The sequence below is a fragment of the Erinaceus europaeus genome, chromosome 12, assembly GCF_950295315.1.
Source record: "Erinaceus europaeus chromosome 12, mEriEur2.1, whole genome shotgun sequence".
Lineage (NCBI taxonomy): Eukaryota > Metazoa > Chordata > Mammalia > Eulipotyphla > Erinaceidae > Erinaceus > Erinaceus europaeus.
In genome coordinates, this window is record NC_080173.1 from 9589222 (window position 1) to 9607731 (window position 18510).

The 18510-nt window shown below is 48.9% G+C and overlaps 1 protein-coding gene across 11 annotated transcripts in view; it reads right to left on the reverse strand.

Moving 5' to 3' along the window:
- Positions 1-18510, reverse strand: part of SLC39A11 (solute carrier family 39 member 11) — a 373844-nt gene that overhangs the window by 222197 nt on the left and 133137 nt on the right. For 7 of the 11 annotated variants that reach the window (XM_060202664.1, XM_060202667.1, XM_060202668.1 and 4 more), the window contains one exon: positions 1815-1974. In XM_060202664.1, coding sequence (XP_060058647.1) covers positions 1815-1974 — 160 coding nt within the window. The remainder of the gene's footprint in view (positions 1-1814; positions 1975-18510) is intronic. The other 4 variants (XM_060202669.1, XM_060202662.1, XM_060202661.1 and 1 more) reach the window with 2 other exon arrangements.

Sequence of the window (18510 nt, forward strand, 5' to 3'; positions counted from 1 at the left end):
CTGGCACATGTCAGCTAGGGAGGAGTGACAGGACGCCTTCAGTCCCCGTCTCTGCAGGACTCAGCGGGAAAAATGGCAAGCTCTAGCAGAGGGTGACCCCCATCCTGCTCAGTGACAAAGATCGTGCCTGAGCATCGGACAGTAGCTAAGGGCTGTCTGTCCTGCTCTGAGTATGAACAATCAGGAGGGGTGGGGTGGGGAGGGGGGACGGTAGAGGTACATTTTTCCCTGTTGACCCTCTATCACATCAGCTCATCTCAGACAAGTTTTTATTTCCTGACTCAGCCCCAAGTAGGGAGTTTTGCGAGGCAGTGTGGATTAACCCAAGTGGAGAAGTATCCGCTTCTCCATGAATAATTCATACAGGACATAATCTGAACACAGATAATTGAGAACCAGCTGAGGCCCGCTGTAACTTTTGTGCATTTCCTGTCCCTGGGGTTTAGAGATCACTGTAGCCTACGTGGTGAAATAGCACATTCAAATGTCGGCACGGAAACACTGTGACTTTTCCCCCTAAAGACTGTCGCCCAACTTTGAAATGTCACCGACCTATTTCCCCACCCACCCCCCGCTCCATGCAAGGAGAGGCATAGTGATCAGTCTGGTCCCCACAGCCTTAGTCTACAGAGAAAGTAGGAGTAGCAAGGGGGTCGACAAAGTGCAGTGACTGGGGTCTTAAACACGGGACTTAAAGAAATTCAAAGGAAAAGAAATGTTTCCATCTGTTCTCATGTCTATTGATGCTTAAATTAAGTGAATGCCAGGAGTGGACAATGACTCAGCAAGGGGATGGGCAGTCTTGCCCTGCAGTGGTGTTTGGAAAATTATCATCCTTCCTGTGCCTTCAGTACCTTCCCGGTGGATAGATTCAGGAACTGCTATCTTATTCCTCTCTGAGGATATGTTCCCTTGAACCACAAGAGGAAAGACACAATTTTCACTGTCAGTGAGTTTAGGTTTTTGTGAGGGAAACATCTACAGCTTTCCAGATGAAACAAAAGGATAAAAGTCACTTCAATGAAAAGAAGCATTCAGGGGCATCTACCAGAGAGGGAGGAACTCAGGGACAAATCCTACCTGTTGTAGCCCTACTCAGCCCAGTCCACATATGGGGCAGGGGTCCTTTCCCCCCTGTCCAGGTTGAAAAGACAATCAGAAGGCACTGTCCCCACCAGGGAAAGATAGAAACAGGCTGGGGGTATGGATAGAACAGCCAACACCCATGTCCAGTGGAGTGCAATTACAAAAGCCAGACCTTCCACCTTCTGCACCCCATAAAGAATTTTGGTCCATACTCCCAGAGGGGTAAATGTTAGGGGAAGAAGACCAGAGTGCTCTGAACTTTAATTCCATCAGGACCCGGGGGGGGGGGTATTCAGAAGTAGTGGGTGTGACTTAGAAAAGAACAGAAGGTAAGATCATAGAAATAAATGGGAATATATATATATATATATATATATATATATATATATAGAGAGAGAGAGAGAGAGAGAGAGAGAGAGAGAGAGAGAGTTATAGAAATAATAGACAACCCGTATCTGTGATCTTAGGAGAATATGGTTTCCTGTGAAGGGAACGGGGACAGAGAACTCTGGTGGTGGGACTGGTATGGAATTATACCTCTGTTATCTTATAATTTTGTAACTCAATGTTAAATCACTAATAAAAAGGTACTATTCCCCCTCCCCATTCTGTACATGAAGCAGGTGGGGGGCAGTGAATGGCGTGGAGGGACGAGAGAGCCCATCTGGAATGTTCCTCACTATCTCTCCCACCACCAAGCCCATGTGGACAGTCTAGCTAGCCAGAACCTGCAGCAGGGAGCTTGCCTGGAAGAAGCCCAGCGCTACCTATCCGGATGGAAAGTTCACTCTCGGGGCAGAGCAGCCCAGGATGCTCGGGATCTGACTTCTTCATCAACACAGGGTCAAAGTTCAGTGCCAGGGCCATCTGGGGGTCTTCTGCTGCACCCTGAAAAGAGAAGCAGCATGTCAGTAGAACAGCTGTGACTATCCCTGCCCAGATCCCAGCAGCACAGTCAGCACTCTTCAGACAGCTTGCCAACCTCTACCAAGGCAACAGGGAGGGCCAGTCCCCGGGCCAGACCCAGATGCCTGCCTGACAGACGGGTTCAGGAAGATGAAAAGGCTGCTTCTCATAGAGAGTCTGACTCCTCAGACTGGCCCAAAAGAGGGGTCAAAGGAATCAGTGAGGATCTGGGGAGAACGCCGACTGGGAAAGGGGGAAGGGGGCCCACCGATCCCCTTCTCATCAGCCTCAGCAACCTCAGGCAAATGACACAACATACTGATTGAACAGTTCCGGAATTGTCCAAAAAGAAGCCCAGGTGGCAGGTTGGCACAGCCAGCAGCTTCAATTCAGGACTGAAGGTCAACATTCTGGAGAATTCACCACCTTCACACTTCTCATGACGTCAAGAATGTGCACACATACAGAGACGAGGTCTAGTGACCATCTAAGTCACCTTCTGCTCTGCAACTACCTGAATTGACCCTTTCTGTGTTTCCCAGGCAAAGGCAAGGTGGAACTCTATGTTAAGCTACAAACGTGTGTGGACCACTGACTTTCTGGATGCTTGGAGGGAAAGACAGAGTCCCTGCAAATCATAATCAATGTAGCTTATATTACACACAGGGACAAACAAATAAGTTTTGTTTCCTAAGGAATCAACTGCAACTCACTAGGCCTGTGGATAGTTTATAGATGCATGAGATGCCCCAAAGGAACGAGGAAGTGAGGCCAAGCAGTGGCGTGCCTGATTGAAGGTACACGTTATAATGTGCAATGACCCTGGTTCAAGGCCCCGGTCCCCATCTGCAGGAGGGAAAGCTTTGAGAGTGTTGAGGCAGGTCTGCAGGTGTCTCTCTCCCTCTCTCTATCTCTGTGTCTCACCCTTAATAAAAAAATGGCAGGGCTAGGTGGTGGCATACCTGGTTGCACGGACATGTTACAGTGCTCAAGGTCCCAGGTTCAAGCCTCAAGTCCTCACCCGCATGGAAGAAGTTTTGTAACTGGTGAAATAGGTCTTCAGGTCTCTTTGTCCCTCTCCCTCTCAATTGCCCCTCACCCTCTCAGTATCTGGCTGTCTCTATAAAATAAATAGAGATAATATAATTTTTTAAAAAAAAAGGAATGCGGAAAATAGGTGAGGCCAGGTCACCCACATTTGCATCTTCATCCAATTACCCAGAGACAAAGGAAGGTACGCAGAATCTACTCAGTTAGGAGAGAAAACAGAAAATATTTCGTGCAAACCAAGCAAAAATAATTTCAAGCCAATGGAAGTTTCCATTTAAAACATGGGACTCTGGCGTGGAATGAGAAGGGTTTATAATCCAATCATGGAAATGCTGTCATTTACAAGCCAACACGAAAAATTCTACCTGGGTAAGATTCTTTCATAAAGAAAGCATAAAGGTATACCCAGCTAGAGCCCCCCCCCCATACACACACACACACACACACACACACACACACACACACACAGTATAGCTCTCTCTCTCTCTCACACACACACAGTATAGCGCTCTCTCTCTCTCTCACAAACACACACAGTATAGCACTCTCTCTATCTCTCACACACACACATAGTATAGCGCTCTCTCTCTCACACATACACAGTATAGCGCTCTCTCTCTCTCACACACACACACACACAAACACAGTATAGCGCTCTCTCTCTCACACACACACACAGTATAGCGCTCTCTCTCACACACACACAGTATAGTGCTCTCTCTCTCTCTCACACAGTATAGCTCTCTCTCTCACACACACAGTATAGCTCTCTCTCACACACACAGTATAGCTCTCTCTCTCTCTCTCTCACACACACACACACAGTATAGCGTTCTCTCTCTCTCACACACACAGTATAGCGCTCTCTCTCTCTCACACACACACACAGTATAGCGCTCTCTCTCTCTCACACATACACAGTATAGCGCTCTCTCTCTCTCACACACAGTATAGCTCTCTCTCTCTCACACACACACACAGTATAGCGCTCTCTCTCACACACACACAGTATAGCTCTCTCTCTCTCACACACACACAGTATAGCGCTCTCTCTCTCACACACACACAGTATAGCGCTCTCTCTCTCACACACACACAGTATAGCGCTCTCTCTCTCACACACACACAGTATAGCGCTCTCTCTCTCACACACACACAGTATAGCTCTCTCTCACACACACACACAGTATAGCGCTCTCTCTCTCTCACACACACACAGTATAGCTCTCTCTCTCACACACACACAGTATAGCTCTCTCTCTCTCACACACACACAGTATAGCTCTCTCACACACACACACACACACACACACACAGTATAGCTCTCTCTCTCTCTCACACACACACAGTATAGTGCTCTCTCTCTCACACACACACAGTATAGCTCTCTCTCTCACACACACACACACAGTATAGCGCGCTCTCTCTCTCTCTCACACACACAGTATAGCTCTCTCTCACACAAACAGTATAGCGCTCTCTCTCTCACACACACACAGTATAGCACTCCCTCCCTCTCTCTCACACACACACAGTATAGCGCTCTCTCTCTCTCACACACACACAGTATAGCTCTCTCTCACACACACACACAGTATAGCGCTCTCTCTCTCTCTCTCTCACACACACAGTATAGCTCTCTCTCTCACACACACACACAGTATAGCGCTCTCTCTCTCTCTCTCTCACACACACACACAGTATAGCTCTCTCTCTCACACACACAGTATAGCGCTCTCTCTCTCTCACACACACACAGTATAGCTCTCTCTCTCTCCCTCTCACACACACACACACACACAGTATAGCACTCTCTCACACACACACAGTATAGCTCTCTCTCTCTCACACACACAGTATAGCTCTCTCTCTCACACACACACAGTATAGCTCTCTCTCACACACACAGTATAGCGCTCTCTCTCTCTCTCACACACACACACACACAGTATAGCACTCTCACACACACACAGTATAGCTCTCTCTCTCACACACACATACAGTATAGCGCTCTCTCTCACACACACACACACACACAGTATAGCACTCTCTCTCTCACACACACACAGTATAGCGCTCTCTCTCTCTCACACACACACAGTATAGCACTGTCTCTCACACACACACAGTATAGCGCTCTCTCTCTCACACACACAGTATAGCGCGCTCTCTCTCACACACACACACACACAGTATAGCGCTCTCTCTCTCACACACACACACAGTATAGCACTCTCTCTCTCACACACACACAGTATAGCACTCTCTCTCACACACACAGTATAGCGCTCTCTCTCTCACACACACAGTATAGCGCTCTCTCTCTCACACACACACAGTATAGCTCTCTCTCTCACACACACACAGTATAGCGCTCTCTCTCTCTCTCTCACACACACACAGTATAGCTCTCTCTCTCACACACACACACACAGTATAGCGCTCTCTCTCTCACACACACACACAGTATAGCGCTCTCTCTCTCTCTCACACACACACACACAGTATAGCTCTCTCTCTCACACACACACACACAGTATAGTGCTCTCTCTCTCACACACACACACAGTATAGCGCTCTCTCTCTCTCTCACACACAAACACACAGTATAGCGCTCTCTCTCTCACACACACACACAGTATAGCTCTCTCTCTCTCTCACACACACACACAGTATAGCGCTCTCTCTCTCTCTCACACACACACAGTATAGCTCTCTCTCACACACACACACAGTATGGCTCTCTCTCTCACACACACACAGTATAGCGCTCTCTCTCACACACACACACACAGTATAGCGCTCTCTCTCACACACACACAGTATAGCTCTCTCTCTCACACACACACACAGTATAGCGCTCACTCTCTCACACACACACACAGTATAGCGCTCTCTCTCTCACACACACACACACACACACACACAGTATAGCTCTCTCTCTCACACACACACACAGTATAGCGCTCTCTCTCTCTCACACACACACACAGTATAGCGCGCTCTCTCTCTCTCTCTCACACACACAGTATAGCGCTCTCTCTCTCACACACACACAGTATAGCGCTCTTTCACACACACACACACACACACACAGTATAGCGCTCTCTTACACACACACAGTATAGCTCTCTCTCACACACACACACAGTATAGCGCTCTCTCTCTCTCTCTCTCACACACACAGTATAGCTCTCTCTCTCACACACACACACAGTATAGCGCTCTCTCTCTCTCTCTCTCACACACACACACAGTATAGCTCTCTCTCTCACACACACAGTATAGCGCTCTCTCTCTCTCACACACACACAGTATAGCACTCTCTCTCTCCCTCTCACACACACACACACACACAGTATAGCACTCTCTCACACACACACAGTATAGCTCTCTCTCTCTCACACACACAGTATAGCTCTCTCTCTCACACACACACAGTATAGCGCTCTCTCTCTCTCTCTCACACACACACACACAGTATAGCTCTCTCTCACACACACACAGTATAGCTCTCTCTCTCTCACACACACAGTATAGCTCTCTCTCTCACACACACACAGTATAGCTCTCTCTCACACACACAGTATAGCGCTCTCTCTCTCTCTCACACACACACACACAGTATAGCACTCTCACACACACACAGTATAGCTCTCTCTCTCACACACACATACAGTATAGCGCTCTCTCTCACACACACACACACACACAGTATAGCACTCTCTCTCTCACACACACACAGTATAGCGCTCTCTCTCTCTCACACACACACAGTATAGCACTGTCTCTCACACACACACAGTATAGCGCTCTCTCTCTCACACACACAGTATAGCGCGCTCTCTCTCTCACACACACACACACAGTATAGCGCTCTCTCTCTCACACACACACACAGTATAGCACTCTCTCTCTCACACACACACAGTATAGCACTCTCTCTCACACACACAGTATAGCGCTCTCTCTCTCACACACACAGTATAGCGCTCTCTCTCTCACACACACACAGTATAGCTCTCTCTCTCACACACACACAGTATAGCGCTCTCTCTCTCTCTCTCACACACACACAGTATAGCTCTCTCTCTCACACACACACACACAGTATAGCGCTCTCTCTCTCACACACACACACAGTATAGCGCTCTCTCTCTCTCTCACACACACACACACAGTATAGCTCTCTCTCTCACACACACACACACAGTATAGTGCTCTCTCTCTCACACACACACACAGTATAGCGCTCTCTCTCTCTCTCACACACAAACACACAGTATAGCGCTCTCTCTCTCACACACACACACAGTATAGCTCTCTCTCTCTCTCACACACACACACAGTATAGCGCTCTCTCTCTCTCTCACACACACACAGTATAGCTCTCTCTCACACACACACACAGTATGGCTCTCTCTCTCACACACACACAGTATAGCGCTCTCTCTCACACACACACACACAGTATAGCGCTCTCTCTCACACACACACAGTATAGCTCTCTCTCTCACACACACACACAGTATAGCGCTCACTCTCTCACACACACACACAGTATAGCGCTCTCTCTCTCACACACACACACACACACACACACAGTATAGCTCTCTCTCTCACACACACACACAGTATAGCGCTCTCTCTCTCTCACACACACACACAGTATAGCGCGCTCTCTCTCTCTCTCTCACACACACAGTATAGCGCTCTCTCTCTCACACACACACAGTATAGCGCTCTTTCACACACACACACACACACACACAGTATAGCGCTCTCTTACACACACACAGTATAGCTCTCTCTCACACACACACACAGTATAGCGCTCTTTCACACACACACACACACACACACAGTATAGCGCTCTCTTACACACACACAGTATAGCTCTCTCTCTCACACACACAGTATAGCGCTCGCTCTCTCTCTCTATCTCACACACACACACACACACACACAGTATAGCTCTCTCTCTCACACACACACACAGTATAGCGCTCTCTCTCACACACACACACAGTATAGCGCTCTCTCTCACACACACACACAGTATAGCGCTCTCTCTCTCACACACACACAGTATAGCTCTCTCTCTCACACACACACAGTATAGCTCTCTCTCTCACACACACACAGTATAGCGCTCTCTCTCTCTCTCACACACACACACAGTATAGCTCTCTCTCTCTCACACACACACACAGTATAGCGCTCTCTCACACACACACAGTATAGCGCTCTCTCTCTCTCTCACACACACACACAGTATAGCTCTCTCTCACACACACAGTATAGCTCTCTCTCAGACACACACAGTATAGCTCTCTCTCTCTCACACACACACACACACAGTATAGCTCTCTCTCAGACACACACAGTATAGCTCTCTCTCTCTCACACACACACACACACACAGTATAGCGCTCTCTCTCTCTCTCTAACACACACACACAATATAGCTCTCTCTCTCTCACACACATACACACAGTATAGCTCTCTCTCTCTCACACACACACACAGTATAGCACTCTCTCTCTCTCTCTCACACACACACAGTATAGCTCTCTCTTTCTCTCATACACACACACAGAGACACACACAGTATAGCTCTCTCTCAGAGACATACAGTATAGCTCTCTCTCTCTCACACACACACCCACAGTATAGCGCTCTCTCTCTCTCTCTCTCTCTCTCTCACACACACACACACACACACACTTTATTGCTTTCTCATAATCACGATGATCAGGGATCAACCGGAGAGTCTGATGATTCAGATATTTTATTTCATTATTGATTTTCTCTGAATGTTGAAAATGAAAGCATAAGCCTTGCCTCTTAAGTCTACTCATGTGTCCCGGACATCACCACTGACTCACTCACTTATCACTCACTTTAATAAAGGTGCCAACACCTGGCTTATCCTTATTCAGTTCGGGGGAACAGGGAGGCTCCTGGCTGTTTGAGCCCCCTCATGAAAGATCTTGGACCCCTCAGCAGAATCCTGGGCACTGCAGGAACTTCACCTGCTCGGTCTCTGGGAGCAGCACAAGGAGAGGCTGCCTGTCACGTTGTTAGCAGTTGAGATTGACACTGCAGATGGACAGATCGTGGGGACAGAAGGGGCTTTGAGCAGGCCACTCTCCCCCTGCAGTAAGACAGCCCCTCTCCCCACCTCAAGTGACAGCTGGTGTCTGGCCCATGGGCCACAAGTCACACAGTCACAGCTCTTTGTTTGTTTCTGTGTTTTAATTACTCCTAATCCCACACCTCGTTGTGCTGACAACCTGGGAGTCTCTGCAGCACTCAAAGACGCTAGTCGCTAGTCACGCTATGAGGCGGCGGCTGGTTTTTCCTTGCTTTGTCTCCCTTCTTTTCAGAATGTCATTGATGCACCAGGAGGGGAGGCTGGCTGAGGAAAGAGAACCACTTCATTAAGGCGGGAACACGGCAGCGCTAGTGGCTGGAAGCCGCATCTTTGATGGGAGCCCATTTCAGGAAGCCAGTTAATAGGGACCCAGGTTTTCACTGAGAATAAGGACTTTCAATTGGGGTGATGACACTCCTGCTGTCCCTGCAGCCATTCGGCAAAAGGGCAACTTTGGATGCAGAACTGGGGGAGAAGCAGGGTGTCCTAGCAGCTGGAGCATGGAGGAAGCCTTCTTTTATTTTATCTTTTAAAATTTCTTTATGGGGGATTAATAGTTTACGGTTGACAGTAGAATACAATCGTCTGTACATGGGTAACATTTCCCAGTTTTCCACATAACAATTCATCCCCCACTAGGTCCTCCTATGCCATCATGTTCCAGGACCTGAACCCCGCCCCAACCCCCAAGTCTTTGACTTTGGTGCAATACACCAACTCCAGTCCAAGTTCTGCTTTATGTCTTCCCTTCTGATCTTGCTTTTCAACTTCTGTCTATGAGTGAGATCATCCCATATTCATCTTTTTGCTTCTGACTTATTTCACTTAACATGATTCCTTCAAGCTCTAGCCAAGATGGAGTCAAGAAAGTGAAGTCACCATTTTTAACAGCTGAGTAACATTCCGTTGTGTATATAGACCACAACTTACTGAGCCACTCATCTATTGCTGGACACCTGGGTTGGGAGGAAGCCCTCTTTAGAGTGACTTAGAACACCAAAGCTTCCTGTGTCATGGGGAATTCGGGGAGCTCACAGACCTGTGGGTGATGATACAAATGAAAACACTGCTGCCCTTTGGGGAGGTGGTATAATGGCTATATAAAAGACTTTCATGCTTAAGGCTCTGAGGCCCCAGGTTCAATCCCCAGCACCACCATAAACCACACCTGAACAGTGCTCTGGTCTCTCTCCCTCTGGATATTTCTCTCACTAAAATAAAATAAGTAAAGATCCCAGGTTCAATCCCTAGCACCACCATAAGCCACACCTGATCAGTGTTCAGGTCTCTCTCTGGATCTTTCTCTCACTAAAATAAGATACAATTAGCTTCAAACAAATAGACAATGTTGCCGCTTTCAGAAATCCGCCTGTCTGCTTTCATGTATTCAGCAACTTGTTATTAGGCTGAATCAGCTCTGCAGCAGAGAGGATCCAGCTTCTAGCTAAGTACAGTCATAAAGTCCCTTATCCTTGGGAATCTCGCATTGTCCTTCTAGAGACAAGCAGGAGACTAGCAGTAGATTCTAGGGTTTATTGGTGCCATTTAGTGATGATGCTGAGAAACAAAGGCCCTATTCAAAGGGTGCTAGTGCTGGAGTAAAAACCAAAGTAAAAATGCAGGGGTGAGGGTGAGGGTGGATATTCGGCTTCCGGCGCAGTGGGGGTGGGGGGTGGGAGGGGACACAGTCTTTTGGTGGTGGAACTGGTGTTTATGTACAATCCTATTAATTTGTAGTCATATAAATCTCTAATTAATATGAGAGGGAAAAATTGATTGTATGCCTCAAACTTTTTAAAGCACAGACTGAGTTTTTTTAATACATAGGCCGAGTCTTTGATATGTTGACTCTCTCAAAAGCTTAGACCAGGGAGAACAGAAGCAACCGGTGACACAGCTATATACAAATAATGTCAAAGGACATAAATTATACTGATATTGGGTATTATGCAGCAAACCCTAGCAAAGGGATTTTTCAAAGTTAACCCAATTACCAAATAGTGAATCTAACAACTGTCGTCTTCTTGAACCCTAAGACAGCAAGAACCTTACATTTCCATTATACAGCCTTTATTTCCCCCCAGTCCTGGAACCTTAGGGTGGGGCCCACTTTCCTGCATGCTTCTCTTAATTCATACCAAGTAATATTGCATCCTCTGATCCCAACCTAATCAATGCAACGAGTGCCACCTCAGCATGTTTCACTTCAGACTGTGTCCAGAGACTTCAGGTGTGGAATGACAACCCTTCAGCTTCATTACTCAGGTGAGGCCTTTCCTTTCATAGTATTCTCTAATTCCATCCCAGGCAGTTCACTTCCTAGCAAAGTCCCAAAACCTAGATATAGACCAGTCCTGTGAGATAGAGCCTATGTTCACACGTATCCATAAACTAGGGCAAAATATATACCTGAAAGCAAAAGTACACAATAGTCTGCAGTGAGTACCTCTCAACACTTCATCTGCACTATTCTAGCCTTTAGGTCCATGATTGTTCAACAGTTTATTTGGCTTTGTATGTTAACTCTCTTTTCAGCCACCAGGTTCCAGATGCCAGCATGATGCCAACCAGACTTCCCTGGACAGACGACCTCACCAATGTGTCCTGGAGCTCCACTAGCCCAGAGACCCACCCTACTAGGGAAAGAGAGAGGCAGGCTGGGAATATAGATCGACCAGTCAACGTCCATGTTCATCGGGGAAGCAATTACAGAAGCCAGACCTTCCACCTTCTGCATCCCACAATGACCTTGGGTCCATACTCCCAGGGGGTTAAAGAATAGGAAAGCTATCAGGGGAAGTGATGGCATATGGAGAACTGGTGGTGGGAACTGTGTGGAGCTGTACCCCTCATATCCTATAGTCTTGTAAATGTCTCCTTTTTTAAATAAATAATAAATTTAAAAAATAATAATAAAAGGTACTAGTGCAACTGTCATGTGACCCAGGCCACAGTCTTGTGCCAGGAATCACTCTCCCAGGAGTAATGGCACCTAAAGGAGCCCTCATAACATGTAAACATACCCTTGACTAGGAGACTGGAGACTGGGGGGTGAGGGCTGGTTGGAAAGCTCTGAACAGATCAACTAGGAATACCAAAGGAGATCACCTGGGACTGCAACAAGGCAGAACTAGACCAACTTCAGGAACCCACCAAATCACTGGTGAGTGCAAACACGTGTGGCTCGTGGACAGAGAGGAGCCTAGGGAGAGATTAAGTGACTGGTGACAGTTTGGCAGTTTACCAGTTGAGACACCACCTCCAGTCTCTTTCACCAACAAGAAGACAGCTGAAGGGAGGAGAGGACTCCCCTAAGACTCACCAAATGCAACTGTGAGTCTCCATTGCTACTGCCCTCAGAATCTGGAGCAGCAGGGGGAGGCCCTGTGCTGACACCATGGGACAGAGAACTGACCAGGAGACTCAGGAGAAGATCTACACCTTGGTGGCCTAGCGGTGAGGGCTGTGTGGTGGGAGCCTTTCCATGTTGTTCTCCTGATGAGAACATAGTGAATAGCTGCCTCAGAACCTACAGACTATAAGCGGGACTTGTTTAGAAACTCACAGGGCCCAGCAGTGCTGCCCGGCTTGGCAGAGAAGTTGAACTGAGCCTGGAGCTTTGGATCCTTGGGGTGTGAGTACACAACCACTATGCTATCTCTCCCCCACCCTGCTTTATCTCTTGGTCAGGAGTGAGGGATTAAGCTAAAAAGCCTACTTATAGTTTAAAAGCCCTCAGGCTCCCATAGCCTACAGGGAAGAAAAAGAACACAAGAGGGGAAGGTCTGAAAAAACCCAAAAGTAACAGGAAAAGCCAATGGAGGCTGTATCGCTGGCAAAGATGGGGAGGCAAGGGCCCCCCTGCAGTCCTGCCTCCCCCCACACCCCCCTTACACCAACCAGCCATTACCATTTGCTAAGTCTATACTCTGAGGCTTGTTTTTTTTTTAATTGCCACCAGGGTTATTGCTGGCATCTGGTTATTGATGACATCTGCTGTGCAACTCAGGCATCCAAGTTCGACATCCTCGAGGAAACACTCACAAAAGACATGTCTCTGATATTTGATTACTGTAAAAAATGGCGACTAATCCCTAGCACTGCAAAAACGGTATCATCTGCTTTCCATCTACACCATGCCTCGGCCTCACGTGAGCTTAATGTGCAGCTTGGTGGTACGAGAATCCGGCATGAAGCCCAGCCAGTCTATCTTGGCGTTACTCTCGATCGCACTCTGTCATTTCACGAACATCTCATAAAAACTGCAGCAAAGGTGGGCGCGAGGAATCACATCATTGCAAGACTGGCCAGCTCCTCATGGGGCGCGAGCGCTTCCACACTACGATCATCATCTCTGGCAATATGCTATTCCACTGCAGAATACTGTGCCCCAGGATGGTTCCATAGCCCCCATGTCCACTCGGTCGATTCCAAATTATATTCCTCCATGAGGATCATTTCTGGAACCATCTGTTCCACCCTTGTCCCATGGCTGCCAGTTCTTAGCAACATCGCCCCGCCAGATATTCGTCTGGATGCGGCATCATCTAAGTTCATTTCCCATGTCTACGCTCGACCGGACCTGCCAATATACGCGGATATCTTCGCCCACCCTGTCCAACGCTTGACGTCTCGTCACCCAATATGGTCCCCTATGCCTACACTGAACTTCTCTGTTCCAGTCTCTTGGAAACAGAGTTGGCAGTCAGCTGAGGTAAAGAACAAACACCTCATCACAGACTCCTGCAAGCGTCAACCCGGCTTTGACCTAGCACGTTATGATTGGGCCCTCCTCAATCGCTATGGAACAGGCAATGGCCGGTGCGCCGCTATGTTCCATCGCTGGGGAGCCAGAGACGACCCGAACTGCCCCTGCAGCTCCAGACAGACTATGACCCACATAGTCAACGACTGCCACCTCTCCAGATTCAAAGGAGGTCTCGAAACTTTACATCAGGCTCAACCTGACGCTGTGGACTGGCTACGGAAGAAGGGCAAACGCTAGAAGAAGAAGGGTTATTGCTGAGGCTCAAGGATAGTATGAAGAATCCACAGCTCCCGGTGGCCAATCTCTCCCTTTCACAAACAACACCCCCCCATATTTTTTTTTCCTCCTCCAGGGTTATTGCTGGGCTCGGTACCTGCACCATGAATCCACCGCTCCTGGAGGCCATTTTTCCCCCTTTTGTTGCCCTTGTTGTAGCTTCGTTGTGGTTATTATTATTGCCCTTGTTGACACAATTCGTTGTTGGATAGGACAGAGAGAAATGGAGAGAGGAGAGGAAGACAGAGAAGGGGAGAGAAAGATAGACACCTGCAGACCTGCTTCACCACCTGTGAAGCGACTCCCCTGCAGGTGGGGAGCCGGGGGCTCGAACTGGGATCCTTACGCCAGTCCCTGCGCTTTGCGCCACTTGCGCTTAACCCACTGCGCCACCGCCCGACCCCCATCACCCCCCCCCATATTTTATTGGACAGGACACCAGGAAGGAAAAACAAGAGAGGGAGAGAGAAAGACAGACGCCTGCAGACTCGCTTCACCATTTGTGAAGCTTCACCCCTGCAGGTGGGGATCGAGGGCTCAAACCCTGGTCCTGGTACATGGTAACGTGTGCACTCAACCAGGTGCGTGTGGCTTGAATTGTTTCATTTCAGTGCTGGGAATGGAGGTTACGAGAGAATCTCACCCTGACCACACTGAGAAGCTGCACTTTAAAAAGCAACACAGGGAAGGGAGATGGCCCACCTGTTAGGGCACATGTGCTGCTGTGCACACAGGCACCTGGGAATAAGCCCCAGCAACACATGAGAGTGACACAGCACTGGGGAAAGCTCCAGGGCTCTTGTCTCTCTTCCTCTTTCATGGTCTTTTCCTCTTTTCCTCTCTGCCCTGCTCCTAGCCTACCTACAATTAAAGGGATGGCAAAGAAGTTGGTCTAGGAGCAACACAATCAATCACCCGTGCAGCTCATCCCACCTGGAGCCTGCACCCATGTCCCGACTCCGTGCTCAAACCTAGAAGCTCCAGGAGGATGGGGACCAGCCACGCTGGGATCTATCGGAGCCAGGGACAACTCCTTCCACACTAGCTAGCAGTGTTCTTCCCGAGCCTCTAGGCCCAGGCACCAGCTGGAGCCCCTCCTGATGTCCTGCCAGAGTCCCAACATCCCCCTGCCCCCGCCCTCCACCCTCCACTGCCAGGGAGTGAATTCAAGCCAAACAGGTTTCTCAGAATTTCAAGGCACAGATCGGCCTGTGAGAGCTGCCAGTCCGGAGCTGGTGCCTTTATCTTTAAGTCCTTGCCCTTTGCGGGGATGAGAGTCAAGAACACCTACCAGCAAGGGGAGGAGGGCACACCCTGCAGCCTGAGTCCCGGCTTCTTGAACCCTAGAGAGAAGTGAGTGAGACACCAGAGATCGTCTTTCCTTTTTATAGGACAGCGACAGAGAGAAATTGAGTGGGGAGGGAGAGATAGAGAAGGTGAGAGACAGAGAGACAGCTGCAGCCCTGCTTCACCACGCGTGAAGCTTTCCCTCTTCAGGTGGGGACCAGGGTCTTGAACGCAGGTCCTTGAACACTGCGGTGTGTGGCCTTAACCAGATGCGCCACCGCCCGGCCCCTCCAGAGATCATTTTGCTCTGCCAATGGCAGCACACTCCCTGTTTATTTGATGTAATCACTTTTTTTGTTTTGTCTCCAGGGTTCGCCTGCACGAATCCACTGCTCCAGGAGGCTATACTTTTTCCCCTTTTTGTTGCCCTTGTTGTTTTATCGTTGTTGTGGTTGTTATTATTGATGTCGTTGTTGTAGAATAGGACAGAAAGAAATGGAGAGAGGAAAGGAAGACAGAGAGGGGGAGAGAAAGACAGACACCTGCAGACCTGCTTCACTGCCTGTGAACCGGCCCTCGAGCAGGTGGGGAGCCAGGGGCTCCAACAGGGATCCTTATGCCGGTCTTTGCACTTTGCACTAGTGCACTTAACCTGCTGCGCTACCGCTCCACCCCCATGTAATCACTTTCTTACATTTCTGGGACATCCCCCTCCCCCACTGCTGCCGCCCCCCCCCCCCCCCCCCCCCGCCGCCGATCTCTGCAAAGCTTTTCCACAGACACTGACACTGCAGCCCAGGAGGACAGTGAGGTGTCGGCGGGATCCCTGCCAGGGCCAACATTAGACTAAGGCTGACTCTTCTTGGCTTTGGGATGTTTCTAGAGACACCGCCTCCCCAACCCCCCCTCCGCCCCCAGTCCAGAAATGTGTCACAAAAGGAAAAGTCCAGTGTGTGAGCGCTAAGATGTAGTTATTACCAAAACCCCCCCAGCACCCCCCCCTGCAGAACACAACTGGGTAAATTCGGGGGGGGGGAGGGCAGAGCTCTACCTGCTTTGCAACCCTTCTACTTGTCCTCCTGCCCCTCCCCTCCCCCACCAAAGAAAACCAAACTCACTACAGACAGCTTGATACATTTGCACTGAGTCCCCACAGGGGAGTTAAATGTGTCACAGGTCTCTGGTTCTCCCCCACAGGGATGTGTCACTGCTGCTTCCTCTGAACCACCTCTGATGCCCTGCAAACCTCCACACACCTCCCAGCATGTCAGTTTGAGCCAGGGGAGGGGGGAACTCTAGCGGTGACTCCAAGCTTCCCCAGTCTCCTGGAGAGGAGGCTCTTTAACTGCAGTTTGTCAGCGGGATCAAAACTCGCTGATGAAGGGGAAGGGAAATGTCAGGTGGATAATTGGACCCCTGCTACACCGAGGGAGAGGTGAGGTCCTGTCCCCTGCTACAGTCCTGCTCCAGGGAGGGAGGCTGGGAAAGGGGCCTACAGCCCTCCTCCCAACCTTCCCGCCCCTGTTCTCTGTCACCAGCCAGCCCCACTTAACCCAGACACATGGGGTGATGTTAAATAATTGATGCTGTTTTTATTACTGGGACATTGCAATAATAATGACACTTGTAACACAATCTTAAATTATTGCACATAATGGAACAAAAATTAAATGTTGCCCTGATCACCGGTGAGAATATGGATGGAGCTTACATAATAGATGACCTTCTCTCCTCAGGAGGCTTGCCTGAGCCAGGCTGGCCTCAAAGCAAACAGGGACACAGAGTGGAACAGCCACTCAGGCAGAGGGCAGACTCAGGCCTCAGGACCTCACAGGCAAGCGGTAGCAATCTTTCCTGCCTTGGTTTACCTACATGTTCAGGGACCAAGAGTCATAGTCTAAAAGCAAGGAAGGGAATGACAACTCTGGGAAGCCGAGCAGAGGCACACCCAGTTAAGGACACATAGTACTAGGGAGTCCGGCGGTAGCGCAGCAGGTTAAGCACACATGGCGCAAAGTACAAGGACTGGTATAAGGGTCCCGGTTCGAGCCAGGAGTCACTTCACAGGCGGTGAAGCAGGTCTGTAGGTGTCTATCTTTCTCCTCCCCTCTCTGCCTTCCCCTCCTCTCTCCATATCTCTCTGTCCTATCCAACAATGAACGACATCATCAACAACAATAATAACCACAACAAGGCTACAACAACAAGGGCAACAAAAAGGGGAAAAATGGCCTCCAGGAGCATGGTGCAGGCACTGAGTCCCAGCAATAACCCTGGAGGCAAAAACAAAAAAAAACACATAGTACTAAACAGAAGGACCCGTGCAAGGATCCGGGTTGGGGCCCCCAACTCCCCACCTGTGGGGGGCAGGGGGAAGCTTCACGAGCAGTAAAGCAGGTCTGTAGGTGTCTCTTTTTCTCTCTCTCTCTCTATCTCCCCCATACATCTCAAGTTCTCTCTTTCTCTATCCAATAATAAACAAACAAATAAACAAAGAAATAAATGCATTAGGAGCTTAAGGGAGAAAGAGAGGGATTAACATACTAAGGCACTCTAGTTAATGACAAAAACAAAAAACCAGCAAGACAGCCAGCTTCAATCCTCTTGGTTCTGTCAGATCATCTAAGGAGGCTGAGCATCTGCCTGCCCTTGAGTCCCCTCCCCCCCTCCCCCAAAAAGCTGCCTCTCCATTCTCCTCCGGGGCAGCGACATTCTGAATGCAACATCCCTGTTCACTCCCCTTTCAGGTAAGAACTTTTCACGTGGAAGACCAAGAAATCTCCAAGGATGCACCTTCCCGTTTTCCCCCTCCCCCTTTCCTCTCTGTTCTTACCCCCAAAGAAGTTTTATACTGGCAGAAGTTAATTACAAATTTTTAGCTCTACCTAAGCTATGAAAGTATGCCATTGTTCAAATTATGCCATTAGGCACAGTCTTTTTTTTTTTTTTCAACATTTTTCCTTTTGCCTTTATTCTTTTT